The 13,405-nt window shown below is 40.0% G+C and overlaps 1 protein-coding gene across 1 annotated transcript in view; it reads right to left on the reverse strand.

Moving 5' to 3' along the window:
• The window catches only part of hdac4 (histone deacetylase 4), a 263,249-nt gene that overhangs the window by 233,268 nt on the left and 16,576 nt on the right, over positions 1-13,405 (reverse strand). The window contains exon 2 of the mRNA XM_089133394.1: positions 10,460-10,730. Within this exon, the coding sequence (XP_088989520.1) occupies positions 10,460-10,481 (22 nt within the window). The 5' untranslated portion in view covers positions 10,482-10,730. The remainder of the gene's footprint in view (positions 1-10,459; positions 10,731-13,405) is intronic.

Below are 13,405 nucleotides of genomic sequence, written 5' to 3' on the forward strand. Positions count from 1 at the left end.
ACTAAAAAAGTAGATAAAAATGCCGTTTTCCACATTTGTTCACCAAAAGGATATCAATTACATTTAATTTAAATGTACCGGTATAACAGTATTTTATAAAACGGTTAGTTCCAATCCTTGATTCTGATTGGTCAATAGCTGTGCTTTATTCACGATAAAACACGGCTATGACCGCTTCACCCAACGGTTCTATTTATCACTGCGCCCTTAGCAACACCCTTAGCAACCACACATATCAACGTAGGCTAAACAGAAAAAAACTTAAGAATTAAAAAGGCTAAAATGTTTAAAGTAAATTTCGATTTACTAGGTGGCATGACGATGGATAAGTGGTTTGAGGAACAATTTGGAGAGACTTCTACAAATACGAAACGTCATGCTGAAGTGCTGAAATGTAACATTGACACATTCGAGAAGACTCGTAAATACGTAATGAAAAAAAAATACCGTGCAGCAAACCCATGAATGGGCAGTGAAATGCTTCGGTGATTGGTGTAGTGAAAAGGGTTGCGGCATTAATTTTTAAACAAATCACCAAGACGGAACTCAACGCACTTATCCATGACTTCTACGGAACTGTCAGAAGCTCCACAGGAGAAAAATATGGGATCAGTATCTATGTAGCGTTACGTGCGGGTCTGAACAGATTCCTAAATGATCCACCGAGTTTGTCGTGGTGTCTGATAAGAGACAGCGAATTCACCTCATCCAATAATGTTTTCATTGGAGTCGTAAAGACAATGAGAGGAGAGGGTCGTGATAAAACGGAGCATCACACACCGATTTCTACTAGATTTCAGCACCATAAAACTGTCCGATGCGCTTAATCCCAACACACCTGTCACTACACCAGTCACCGAAGCATTTCACTGCCCATTGGGTTTGCTGCACGGCATTTTTTTCGTTACGAGTCTTCTCAAATGTATCAAATTTACATTTCAGCACTTCAGCATGACGGTTCGTATTTGTAGAAGTCTCTCCAAATTGTTCCTCAAACCACTTATCCATCGTCATGCCACCTAGTATAAATCGAAATTTACTTCGATTTATTTACGAAATTTACCTAGTATAAAACGAAACGTTTTAGCCTTTTTAAGTTATGTCGGTGACATTCTTGCTGCAACAGAAAACACCGCTGACAGCGCTGAGCCCCAACTAAAATATCACCGCGCCGATTGAAATGAGACAAATATAAATGCATGCACAATAAACGGAGATGTTCAAATACATTTAAATAAACAACGATAAATAAAGTATCTCTTGTTAGGCAGCATTTTAGCAAATAAATTAATAACTAGATTAAAGACCTAACTGTTACCTATCAAAATATGTGCCTTTGTGTTTTTTATTTTTTTATTTTAGATTTGTATTTTGCTGAGAGATAAGCTATGCCTATTTGTGTGAGGAAATTTCACAAATTTTGTGTTGTAAAAAATAAAAAGAATGAGACAAAGTTTGAGAATGGTTTGTTGTTTTTATTTGAGCTTTCCTGCATATTACACATTGGAACGTTGTTGTTCACAGTCAGGGAGGGACTATTTTCTAGCGGAAGGAATGTTTTTATTGATTAAACTACATGAAAGTTGCACTAATACATTGTTTTTTATTTTAATATTGTGTGGCAACCGTTTTATAAAAGCAATAAGGTACTTGAGGCAAGTGCTGTATCGTGAATAAGTAACGGCTGAAGGGGTTGCAGGCACTCCGCTTCGCGTCGTGCCTAACAACGCCCTTCAGCCGTTACTTATTCACGATACAGCACAGCCTCTCGTACCTTATTGCTTACTTATATGTACTTGTTTAAGGACTAGGCAAACCAAAAAAAAACAACAATTTGAATCAGGCACTGTGTTCCAGTAGCTAAGAACTAAAAAAGTAGATACAAATGACGTTTTCCACAAATTTGTTCACCAAATGGATTATCAATTACATTTAATTTAAATGTACTGGTATACACAATTCAGAACCATATAATATTTACCAACATAAGGTTTTACTTAACCGTTTTAATGTTTGAAAAATGCAAGGAATTTGAGTGATGAAGGAAACTTGAACTATACCATTTAAAAGTTTTGGGTCGTTGAGACTATTTAAATGTTTTTTTGAAAGAAGTTCCTTATGCTCACCAATGCTGCATTGATTTGAAATATTATTACAATTCAAAATAACTGATTTCTATTTGAATATATGTTCCTGTGATGGCAAAGTTGATTTTTCAGCAGCCATTTATCCAGTAAAAAGTAAAAAAAAAAACAGCATTTATTAGGAAAAATACAATTAATTTTGCATTTAACAAAATAAACGTCTTACTTGATGTTTTTGTGTCAAAAAATGCTGGGTTGTTTCAACCCAAATTTGGGTCAAATATGGACAAACCCAAATGTTGGGTTAAAAATGTCATTTAAAATGTTAACCCAACTTCAACTTTCACTTTCAACGGTACATTTTAATGACATTTTTAACCCAACATTTGGGTTGAAACAACCCAGCATTTTTTAGACTATGTTTACACGGAAATGATTCTGAAGAGAAAACGCAAAAGTGGCGTTGCGTTATCACTTTTTATTATGCGTTTAGACGAGCGTTATGGGTGGGAAATCCGCATGCATATGGTGACGCAAAAGAGTGTGAAATTCAATGTAGTATGCACTCCAGGCGGCTAGGTGGCAACGTGAAGCACTGCCACACAACAACACCAAGTCCGCGCGCCTGCGTACAACCACGGGAACGCGGCAGACGAGCGTTTTTAAGATTTCCACTCTGGAGGGTGGTTTCACTTTTTTGCATTTTTAAGCCCCAAAAACGCTGTCGCCGTGTAAACGAAAGGCACATCCGATTAAATATTTTTACGTTTTTACCTGCAAGCGTGCTCGTGTAATCATTGACATCAATCAATCAACATTTGAATCTTTCTATAAGACCCAAGTGTAAAACAGAGACCACCCAATAGCAAACGCTTAATAACTGAGAATGAAACCATGATCTGAAAAGAAAACAAGACAAAAAAGGATAGCTAACAGCAACAACAACAAAAAAGTCACTGGGTTTGAATTAAATAAATTCGCCCTCATTTGTTTGAGACAAGGACAACTCTTAGACTTTACAAATCCAGGCCTTGGCTTTAGTGAGATTAAAGAGCCCAGAGAGACATGTGGCTAGATCTCCTCTAATAAAATTTGGGTGTTAAATAAACTGCGCTAGCGCCTCAAAGGGACTGTAGAGCCCTAACTAGCACTGGCCAGGCTTCAGTCACAACCCGGCCCGTCTTTGTGTTTATGTTTGAAGCGGGAGAGTTGCTTTCATGACGATTTATTGACGCAAGATCCCCAACAGTTCAGCTTGCCAGCAATTAATCATGGGGCTTGTTCAGGCCTGTGAGAGCGAGCTCCCCACAACCTGAGCCAGGAGACTAACCTGCTCGTGAGATCGGCACAGCGCTTGATCACTGGAACAAAATCACCACCCAAAATGTATTACCAGCAACGAATATGATCTGCCATCCTTCAACACCAAACAACAGTTCCTCTTGCTGGAAAATAATTGAGCTTCATGACAGAGATAATGTTTACACAACTTACGTGTTTCTCCATGAGCATGTGACATGGCAAACGTTCACGTTTCTGAGGAAAAGGGCCCTGAGAAACCGTATAAAAATAGGTTTCGTGATGAACGACCACTCCTATATCATTTACTTTTCTATCAACAGAGGTTCCCAGAGCATGGGATCCCTTCATGAGAAGTGAGGATGTAACGCACAAACAAGCTTCACACGACATGCAATTCATAAACAGAGGAGATTAAGATTTAAGATCTGAAGAGAGAAAAACTCAAACCTCAAGGTATGACGCAAAACAACAACTGAACAAACATGAAAAACCAAAACAACTTACATAATGCAGTTGGTCTGATCTATATTACAACTGCACAACCACGCTTGAGACGCACTCTAGAGAAAGCCAATATTGTGTGCGTTTCATTTAGCATGATTATGTGCAGGTCTATTTCAGTCATACAGTATATCCACCGTTCCGCTCTGTTCCGGTTTGTGTGAGAAAATAAACAGTAGTTATATCGTTTCTACCTCTTGTAACAAAGCCACACCGGAAGTGATCTCTCGGGCAGTTGCGGAAAAAAAAAATCAACGTTGTCTGTTGATATATCGAAATCGTCTTCCACTGCAATTTCCTGTATCTAAATATGTTTAGATCTTCACGTGAGAGATCACTTCCGATGCTTACCGGCGTTTGCGCAGACCAAAGCGCCCACACCCTCAGATCACTTGGACGTGGTTGTGATTACATGAGGTAAAAACGATATAAATACTGTTCGTTTTCTCACACAAATCACTCGTTTCGTGTTTTAGGCCATCAATGTGTACTTACATCTACGAGTCATTAAATCATGTTTAATTTGGACTTCTCTGTGCATGCTCTTTGCGGTGGTGTCCATAGACTTCCATTTTATGACTGACAGACAAAAACGGTTTGACCTAAAAATATCAAAATTGAAAATACTGTGGAAACAAAGACACTTACATCTTGGGTCCCCTTGAGGTAAGCTAAAACATATCAAAAATTAATTTCAAAGTGAACTAAATACTCAAATGACCTCTCATGGTCATGGGATTTTGGCACTGTGGTAATTTTCTTTTACTCCCAACAACTTAACCAGCCTTAAATCTGGCAGAGAAACTAAATCGCTAGCACAAGGTTATTTAATGAATGGACAAACTGACTGGAACTCATAGAGAGACATAGTTTGGGTTTTATGGGGGAAGGAAAAATTCCCTGAAAAACCTGCCCTCTGAATGCCGAGAAGGAAATAATTACACATAATGAGGCACAAAAAGCACTCAAATATCATTATTAAACTCAGCAAACAAGATAGTTCCAACACAAATTGGTTTAATGGTTCAAAACAATAACCACGGGACTAGAACAAATGAAGCCACTCAACAAAATGTCAGCTCAAAATAATAAGGAAGAAAAAAAAAACATAGCAAGAGCCAAAATAAGTTTACCCACTATTTTTTCGTATTGCACAAAATGTGGTAATGCGTGTAGGCCTACTAAATAAAAACATATAACAAGCATTCCATCAAACCAGTGGAATTCAAAATAATGGGAATTAATGGTTGCAAAAAAGAAAATTCAAGGAAAACATGAATCTATCACTGTATCGTGTACTTACATTTTACAAAAAAAAAACACTTTATGATTTACAATTCAACCATGTAAATCTGTCCACAGGACATATTTTCCATATTCTCGTTTTAAATCTCAAACTTGCAAGCAAGCAAGTAAGAAAGCAAAGACTGATACAAGAAAGAAAGAAAAACAGTGACAAGTTTACAGGCACAGATTTCCATCAGTCTGAATTAATTCAATCCAATTGCAGATTCAAAAAGTTTATACACTACTGTTCAATAGTACAAAACTTATTTTATAAAGGAATTCTTTTATCCGACAAGGACAAGTTAAAATGTTCAAAAAATATTTAAATTTTACTTTAACAAATGCTGTTCTTTTGAACTTTCCATTCATCAAAATTCTATTCATCTAATCTAATCTATTAAATCATCAAAAATTCTATTCATAAACTTTTGAACAGTAGAGCATTTTTAAAAAAAGACCAAGTATTCTAGGGAAAAAAAATCTGTTAGCATTACAAATGACCGTTTTTTTCTCCATCCAATCACCTGATGGAGTTTTGGTTCCTTGCCACTGTTGCCTTGTTTTTGGCTTGCTTAGTTGGGGACATTTAATATTCACCAATATTATTGATCTGTGTTGTATTACTTTCATGTTATCACTGTGAAGCTGCTTTGATACAATCTGTATTGTAAAAAGCGCTATATAAATAAATGCGACTTGACTTGACTTAACTGATTCAGTTCACTTAAAAAGATGATTTGCTGTAATTAATTTGTTCTTTCTAACATTTCTAATATATAAAACAGAGAACAGTCTCAAGATGAGACATGATTTATAGTTTTGAAACGAAACCGGAATTCCAATTTGATACTTCAACCAACAATTTAGGTAGAATCAGATTATTCAAGGATTATTAAAACGCGCCAATCACACTGTACAGCACTAGGTTCTTTCATGCGAGGGGATTATGGGTTATGACTTCTCAAGAGCTATTCTTAGACTCAACAGTGGCAGTAATACGCCATAAACAGAGATCGACTGAGGAGCAGGGCAGGTTTGCCCTAAAACCAGTGACCGACTGCGATTATGAGTCTACTGTAGGGGAGTTTGGTGCACTGGCGTCTGCATCTGGATCGAGTTGCGTTCCCCAACCGCCTGCCCTGGGGCAAACACACCATTAGTGCCAGTTGTGTGGTGCAGTAAAGGCTATAGACTAGCAGCCATGATGTCAGCCTGCTGGGATAAACTGGGCAGTCCATGAAACTGGGTAACTCCATCACCCAATAACTCAACAGAATGGAACCGCCTGATATTCCCAAAGGAAGTCTGGACTTTGATATGGCCGGATCAAAAACCTGTTTGCCAATCCAGAAGCTCTGGAGAGAGAAATGAAAGTACATCAAGCTGTCCACCTTCAAATGCACAGAGATATCAGAGCCTCAGGCAAAAGCTTCTAAAGTACTAAAATAAACACAAGCCCAGAGCGCGAAAGCGATATTCACCGTTCCTGGCAAATCAGCCATCGCTTTTCACGTGGCTCATGGGACGAGGGCAGCAAGCTGACAATCAAACAGCTGCTCTCGATGGCGCGAGTCCCGAGACTGAGTCCTTAGCGCTTTCTGTACCACAAAAAAGCTTTTTGCTTATTAAGTCCTAGTGTCTAAATACTTTCTCTGTGCAGATGCGAAGGAGGGGTCTCGAGAAGAAAGTTCACATTGAGGAACACTTGGTAATGTCAACAGATGCTGAAGGAATGTGATGTGGAAGAAAATTCAGTGAGAGAGAGAGGGAATGACCTCCTCTGATGAGAAACAGCAGATTAGACTGATGCTGGAGATCCCCGGCTGAAATTGCTCTTTCGGACCAAAAGCGGCTTAGTGGATGGGATGTGTGAGAGGTGACATCAGGCCTCCAAATCTCCAATCCATCTCAGAGAGAACAAAACTATTACATCAACCCGGGATTAGCAACACGGACCACCAACAAAGTCTTTAACCCTTTGAGAAGATCAGGAGTGAGATGATTGGCTAATGAGTGTCGTTTCTGTAATCTACTCATGTGGAGCAAAACACTGCTTTCAACACCATTACATGAAACGATATTCAGATGAAAACCTCTCACACAAACTGGTGTGCTCACGCTTGTAGTTCGGTTCTTGAACCACTTGTAGTTCGGCCAAGAAAGAAAATTCCTGGATTTTTTTCCATTACCAATACCAGTACTGACTCGACTCAGCTCGCTTTTCGCTCCGTTTTCCATTGCAGACAGTACCGCCACAAATAGTACCCGGTCGTCATAACGACGCCTTTCGTTCCTCGTTGCCCCATCAATCTCTCGCAGGATCCTCGATTCGGCCACCAAACAAAGGAAACTCAGCACCTCCTCGTTTGACCATGCTGTATTCTTCCGGGTTGCCATAATTATAGTAGTTAGTTTAGGAACTATCTCTGGCCAAACTATTCAAAATGGCGGGGATATTCTGGATACTCCATCTGGCGTGTACAATGATGTCACAGTGACTCTGACCAATCAGCAGTCGGTATTGTTTTCACGTGACATTTTAGTATCGCCTTAGCTCCCTCAGAACCTCGCCGGAGGTGGTACAAAAAAAAGTACCCAAAAGCAGGAACAGGTACAACTTTTACACAGTGGAAAACCAAACAAAGGCGAGCCGAGCCGAGTCTGTGCACTGTGTAGTAGAAAAAAGTTCACACTGTAATTTAACAGTGATAAAATGTGTAAAGGAGTCATAACAGCGGCAGGAATCCCACCATCACACACACAAAACTAGTGTTGTAGTACTCGAAAACAGACTTGATCGCGAGACCACTTTTTGATGGTCTCGGACATTGAGGACTCGGGATTTTTTTTAAGACCAGACAAGACCATAACTGTGAAAATATCACTAATTTGTCAGTATATTGACATTTTTTGTTAACATTCTTGCTTTTATTGTATGTAAAATGTACTGATTCAAATCCAAGCAAAAACGTGACTCATTGGTCATTGCTAATTATATATTTTTGTTACCGCTGCCTGTCACCCATGTATTCATGTTCATGTATTGTTAATAAAAGGCGGAGAAAAGTGAAGACTTGTTTTACATTCTGTACTAAATGATGGAAGTCACCCAGGAGTATTGAATAAAGATGGTTTATTTCAGCTTTGAGTGTTAAATATCTCTGTTTATTTGGGAATGTGGATCTTTCAGATCAATCTCTTTTGATCATGTTTCACATTTTATTGTGTCATGTAGTGTGGGGCGCTGATCTTGGTCTTGACTCGGTCTCGCCCTCCCTCGGTTTTGGTCTTGTCTTGGTCTCGGCCCCTAAAAGTCTTGGTCTTGTCTCGGTCTCGATACACTCTGGTCTTGGTCTTGTCTTGGTCTCGGGTTAGGTGGTCTTGACTACAACACTACACAAAACACAGATCTGCTGTGAGGAGACGTGCCTGTAATGGTCAACTTAGCGATTTTGGTTAGTTTACATGTCTTTGGTCCGCGTTGCGTTCATATTTCAGTCGAATTGCACCAGAGTTCGTTTGGAAGCAGACCGAGACCCATATTTTCAGAGTTGGTGCTGAATTTTCAGCATCATTACTCTAGTCTTCAGAGTCACATGATCCTTCAGATATCATGATGCAGATTTGGTGCTAAAGAAACATTTCTTATTATGATCAGCTGATAATAATGCTTGATATTTTTCAGTATTATCATCATCATTAAAGGGTTAGTTCACCCAAAAATGAAAATTAAGTCATTAATTACTCACCCCCATGCTGTACCAACCCCGTAAGACCTTTGTTCGTCGTCAGAACACAAATGAAGATATTTTTGATTAAATTTGAGAGCTGTATAACTACCACATTGGCTCCTAAGGGACTGCCTCTTGACGGCCCAGAAAGTCAATGAAGAAAATGTTTAAATATCCCAAGTGACTACCGTGGCTCAACTATATGTTCTTCCTTGTAGGCCAGAACGAGACTTCCTTATAGATTTCCACGACGCATGCGCGAGAATTGCGATCTGAAGTAGTGTAAGCTGGTGTAAGCAGATTGCAAATCTCGCGCATGCGTCGTGGAAATCTAAGGAATTCTCGTTCTGGCCTACAAGGAAGAAAAGAAATAGTCAAATAAACTCGTTATTTTTGTTTGTTTTTTCGCACAAAAAGTATTCGCGTCGCTTGATAAACATATAGTTGAGCCACGGTAGTCACTTGGGATATTTAAACATTTTCTTCATTGACTTTTTGGGCCGTCAAGAGGCAGTCCCTTAGGAGCCAATGTGGTAGTTATACAGCTCTCAAATTTAATCAAAAATATCTTCATTTGTGTTCCGAAGACGAACGAAGGTCTTACGGGGTTGGTACAGCATGGGGGTGAGTAATTAATGACTTAATTTTCATTTTTGGGTGAACTAACTCTTTAATGAATGTAATAAGCCAGAAACAATAAGCACAGTGATTTGACCACAGTTAAGGCATGGTTAGGGAAAAAACATCAACAAAATGTTGATTATCTATTGTCAATAGTGTATGAAGTTCAGCTCAAACAGAAATCACTTTCAAACCAAGTTGCTCTCTGTTGTCCGCAAGATTAACTTGAACCCTGTTGAACCTGAAATCTGCGTGCCGAAATCTTTTCCCCTCACAGAAAATTCACAATCGCGGAGGTTCCTATTGAACTGCCTGGATTTCAACCACATCATTAATTGTTGCATAATCCCTGTAACTGACCTCTCATCACTTTACCAACCCAATGGCTCCTAGAATGGAGCGGTACAACTACCGAGTGCTCATCTGTCTAGCGGATGAATTAGTGAAAAGAAAGCATCTGAAACTCTTTGACCTTTTCCTCCGCGAACACAAAAAGGAAAATACGTAGAAAGAGAGAAGAGCAAAGATAAAGGAAGAGAGGGAGCCAGTGAGAAACAGCAGAGCTTACAATTTTTTCCAAGAATAATCAAACTCCTCCTCGAGCTGACAGTTGGACAAGGCGGCCTTGGCAAAGTCGAGGGGACAGATAGTTGAGTGCGAATCAAAAAGCTGCTCAAAAGCCTTTTCTGGCATCTCAAGGCTGATTCTCAACCCTCGAAGCCCAATCACGTGCTATTCCTGTAGCTGAGAAACACTATCCTCTTCTACAGAGAAAAATGGGTTTGTAATGGCACATATCTGGATCACAAAAGGTTTATTTACGGACAGACGTAACTGAAACCCGATCAGAGCTGATTCCATAGTGTTGTTTATCTTGTTCTGAGAGAGGTAACCTGAGATGAAAAGCACTGAAGGGCCACAAAGAGCTCTTACCTGGGCGGCTGTGGGAACTCATTGTGGCTGCGACGGCTCTTTCTGAAGTGACTGGGTTGATAATAGGAGGAGTGTGTCCTGGCAGATGAGGATGTGAGAAACACCTCACAGCTCCTCTGGGACTCGTTGGCTGCTCACCATCCACGGTTGAATGGAAAGACGAGTCAAAAGAGATGCGGGACAGGAAAGAAAGGACGATCTCAGAAACTCATAGCGCCCCCTCTGGACGTAATCCAGCTCTGTGTGTTGGTTCCTCTTCAATAGGCTTGAACTGTCAAAAGAGAAAAAGAATGATGTAATGGCTGTGTTTTATAAGCTAATGAGCTGCATATATAGAACTGAAATATAACCAAGACAGTGAATTGCAATGCTCTACATACAATTGACCCTTCGCTAAGCCCCGCCCTCCCTAGTTACTGTTGCTACGCCTGTCAAGCTTTCGCGGCTGGCCCATCTATTATAGTGCGGATGCACCCGGTGTCAGACATTCCCAATGAGATAATTAGTCATTTTCGGCGAACAAGTGAAATATCTCAGAGAGCAAGACAAAAGGGACTACAGTATGCATTCAAGGGATATATTCACGACATTATATGCAACCGATTAGAGAATAATTTCTTAGAAATTGAAGTTAAAGCCTAACGTTATAGTCCCAGCGCAAGCAGCGCCTCACACGCTGACCGTTCAAATGGGGAAACACAAATTGAGTAACAGCTATGTTCATACACAGCAGGGTATGTGAAAATAATCGTAATAATTATAAATCAAACAGCTTATCAATAAATCTTGTGGAATAACACTAATACCAGGAGAGCCGCGATCAGATTGGGTTAAGTTAAGGGGTAACGTTAGTAGGACGTCGATTAACAAAATGCTGAAATATATTTAAAAGTTTGTCAGTGAGCCTTTGTCTTGTCTCTTTAATCGTCCTATTTTACGTTATATCATTATGACCAAAGAACTGTCAATATTTCCATGCAATGGGTGTTTTTGTTAAGCATGTCGACATTTACCAGAATGGGTCTCGCACATAGACGCTAGATCACACCAATCATTTCTCCCCTTGGCTTTTAGATTTTCTGGAAGGAAAACAATTCCTCTCCCCCGTCCAAACTTTTAGTATACCGGTATCAGATTTGCACAATCCATACGCACAATGCTTCAGCATGTTCCCTCGTTCGAAAGCTTGCCAGACCTCCCGCGCATAGTTACGGTTGCTAAGACATGATTGGCCAGTGGCGGTTTTCGGGCGTGGCTTAGCGAAGGGTCAAAAGCCACGCCCCCTCCACTCACTCGGACAAACAGTCAACATTCGGGGACAGGCGCTATGGCTCTGTCACAGTAGGAGACATTTCACAGGAGGAAATTGATGATTTTTGGAGACAGAAAGATTATATATCATCTCGAAGTCACCTAAAGGGCCTTAACTTTGCATTGGAGGTTATATTAACAATTTTACTGTTGAGAAGGTCGATGAAACGCTTCAGCTCCAGGCAAAAATGTACAGGTCACAGTGTAAACGTGATAAACCGCATATCGTTGCCATCACCGTTTGGTGCTACAGTATTTACATGAATCATTCAGCACGACATTGTTAACGTTTGTTATCTCGCTAAGTGACATGATGTACAACGCAGCTAGAAGCTAACGTTAAAGTTTTCTAATGTTAGGCTAACGTTAGCCTAAAGTTACGTTAGAGATTTTAAAGATAACATTCAAATACGTTGTTGACTTCACTTAGAACAGATGTAGACATCCTTGTTTAATTTATTCACGTTTAGTTGGTGTCTTGGTCTACCTTATAACTTCATCGCATAACTTAATCCAGAGCAGACACTTATATCGGTTGAGATGTGGCTTGTGAAAGGATAAAATACACACCGTCGCCCAGCCTCTCGGGAACCTAGTGTTGGAGTTGCATGTACCCCATACACACCGTTTGACCATTTTAAACTTAAAATGACAAGAAAAAAATGGATGAAAACTGACTAACTGCAATAGATTTCAATGGACTTGGAAGCAGAGAATTTCTGAGTGCATTGGGTTAGCTGCGCACTGTGATTGGCTCATCGCATTTGAGGGCGTGGCTTAGCCATAGGTCAATTAGCACAACATATGAAAAACACCTTGGTATTACCTTCAGTATAATACATTAGCTTTAGGTCAACGGGTCGGGAACGCCTTATAATGTTCCCTATGTAGGCAGCACACTAGGTTTTGTAACAGTGCCAGAGATGAAGTGCACGTCACTCAAGTGGGCTTTTCCACTCTAGTGTAAATACATGACAAAGGCCAGAGCAGAAGGACGCCGTGACACATTTTGACACGCGGTGGGGTGGTGTAAACCACCCTTTACCAATCTGCCACACTGACACAATCCCTCCCAGCCTTCCATATTTGCTGTCACAAAGCTTAACAGAACTGACAATAACAATCACGTCAAGCAGACATAACGCAGCTCGCCCCACAATAAGAGCGTGTACATTTCTCCTTATGTCCACCTGGAACAAAGGAACCTGTCTGTCAGCATAACAATAGTATCTGGAGCAGTCTAGCACACAGCAGGACTTCACAGCTTAGCCATGTTATGCAACCATAAACATCAGCTGTTCCAAGAGGAATGAGGCCTAGAGTAAAGGAAAATAGTCTGTGAGGGTAGGCTTACCCGAACACTATGTTTCTGGCAAGTAGGGCTCGGTAAGGCTAATAGGGATGAGAATCTGAGGGAATTTCTGATTTCAGGAGCTTAACGATTAAAAACAGTTCTTTTGGGAGTTTAGAGAAAGAAAACCCCATCAATAGGTCACAACGATAGTACAAATAAAATACAAATGCCTTATGTACACAATGCAGCAACCTTTTCTGGGTCACATTGATAAATATAATGACTTATTTATAAGAAACTGCTTAGAATCTGTAGCGGCGTCCAAAATCGAATTCTTCCCT

The sequence above is a fragment of the Pimephales promelas genome, chromosome 7 (genome assembly GCF_988280905.1).
Source record: "Pimephales promelas chromosome 7, fPimPro1.hap1.1, whole genome shotgun sequence".
NCBI classification, from domain to species: Eukaryota; Metazoa; Chordata; class Actinopteri; order Cypriniformes; family Leuciscidae; genus Pimephales; species Pimephales promelas.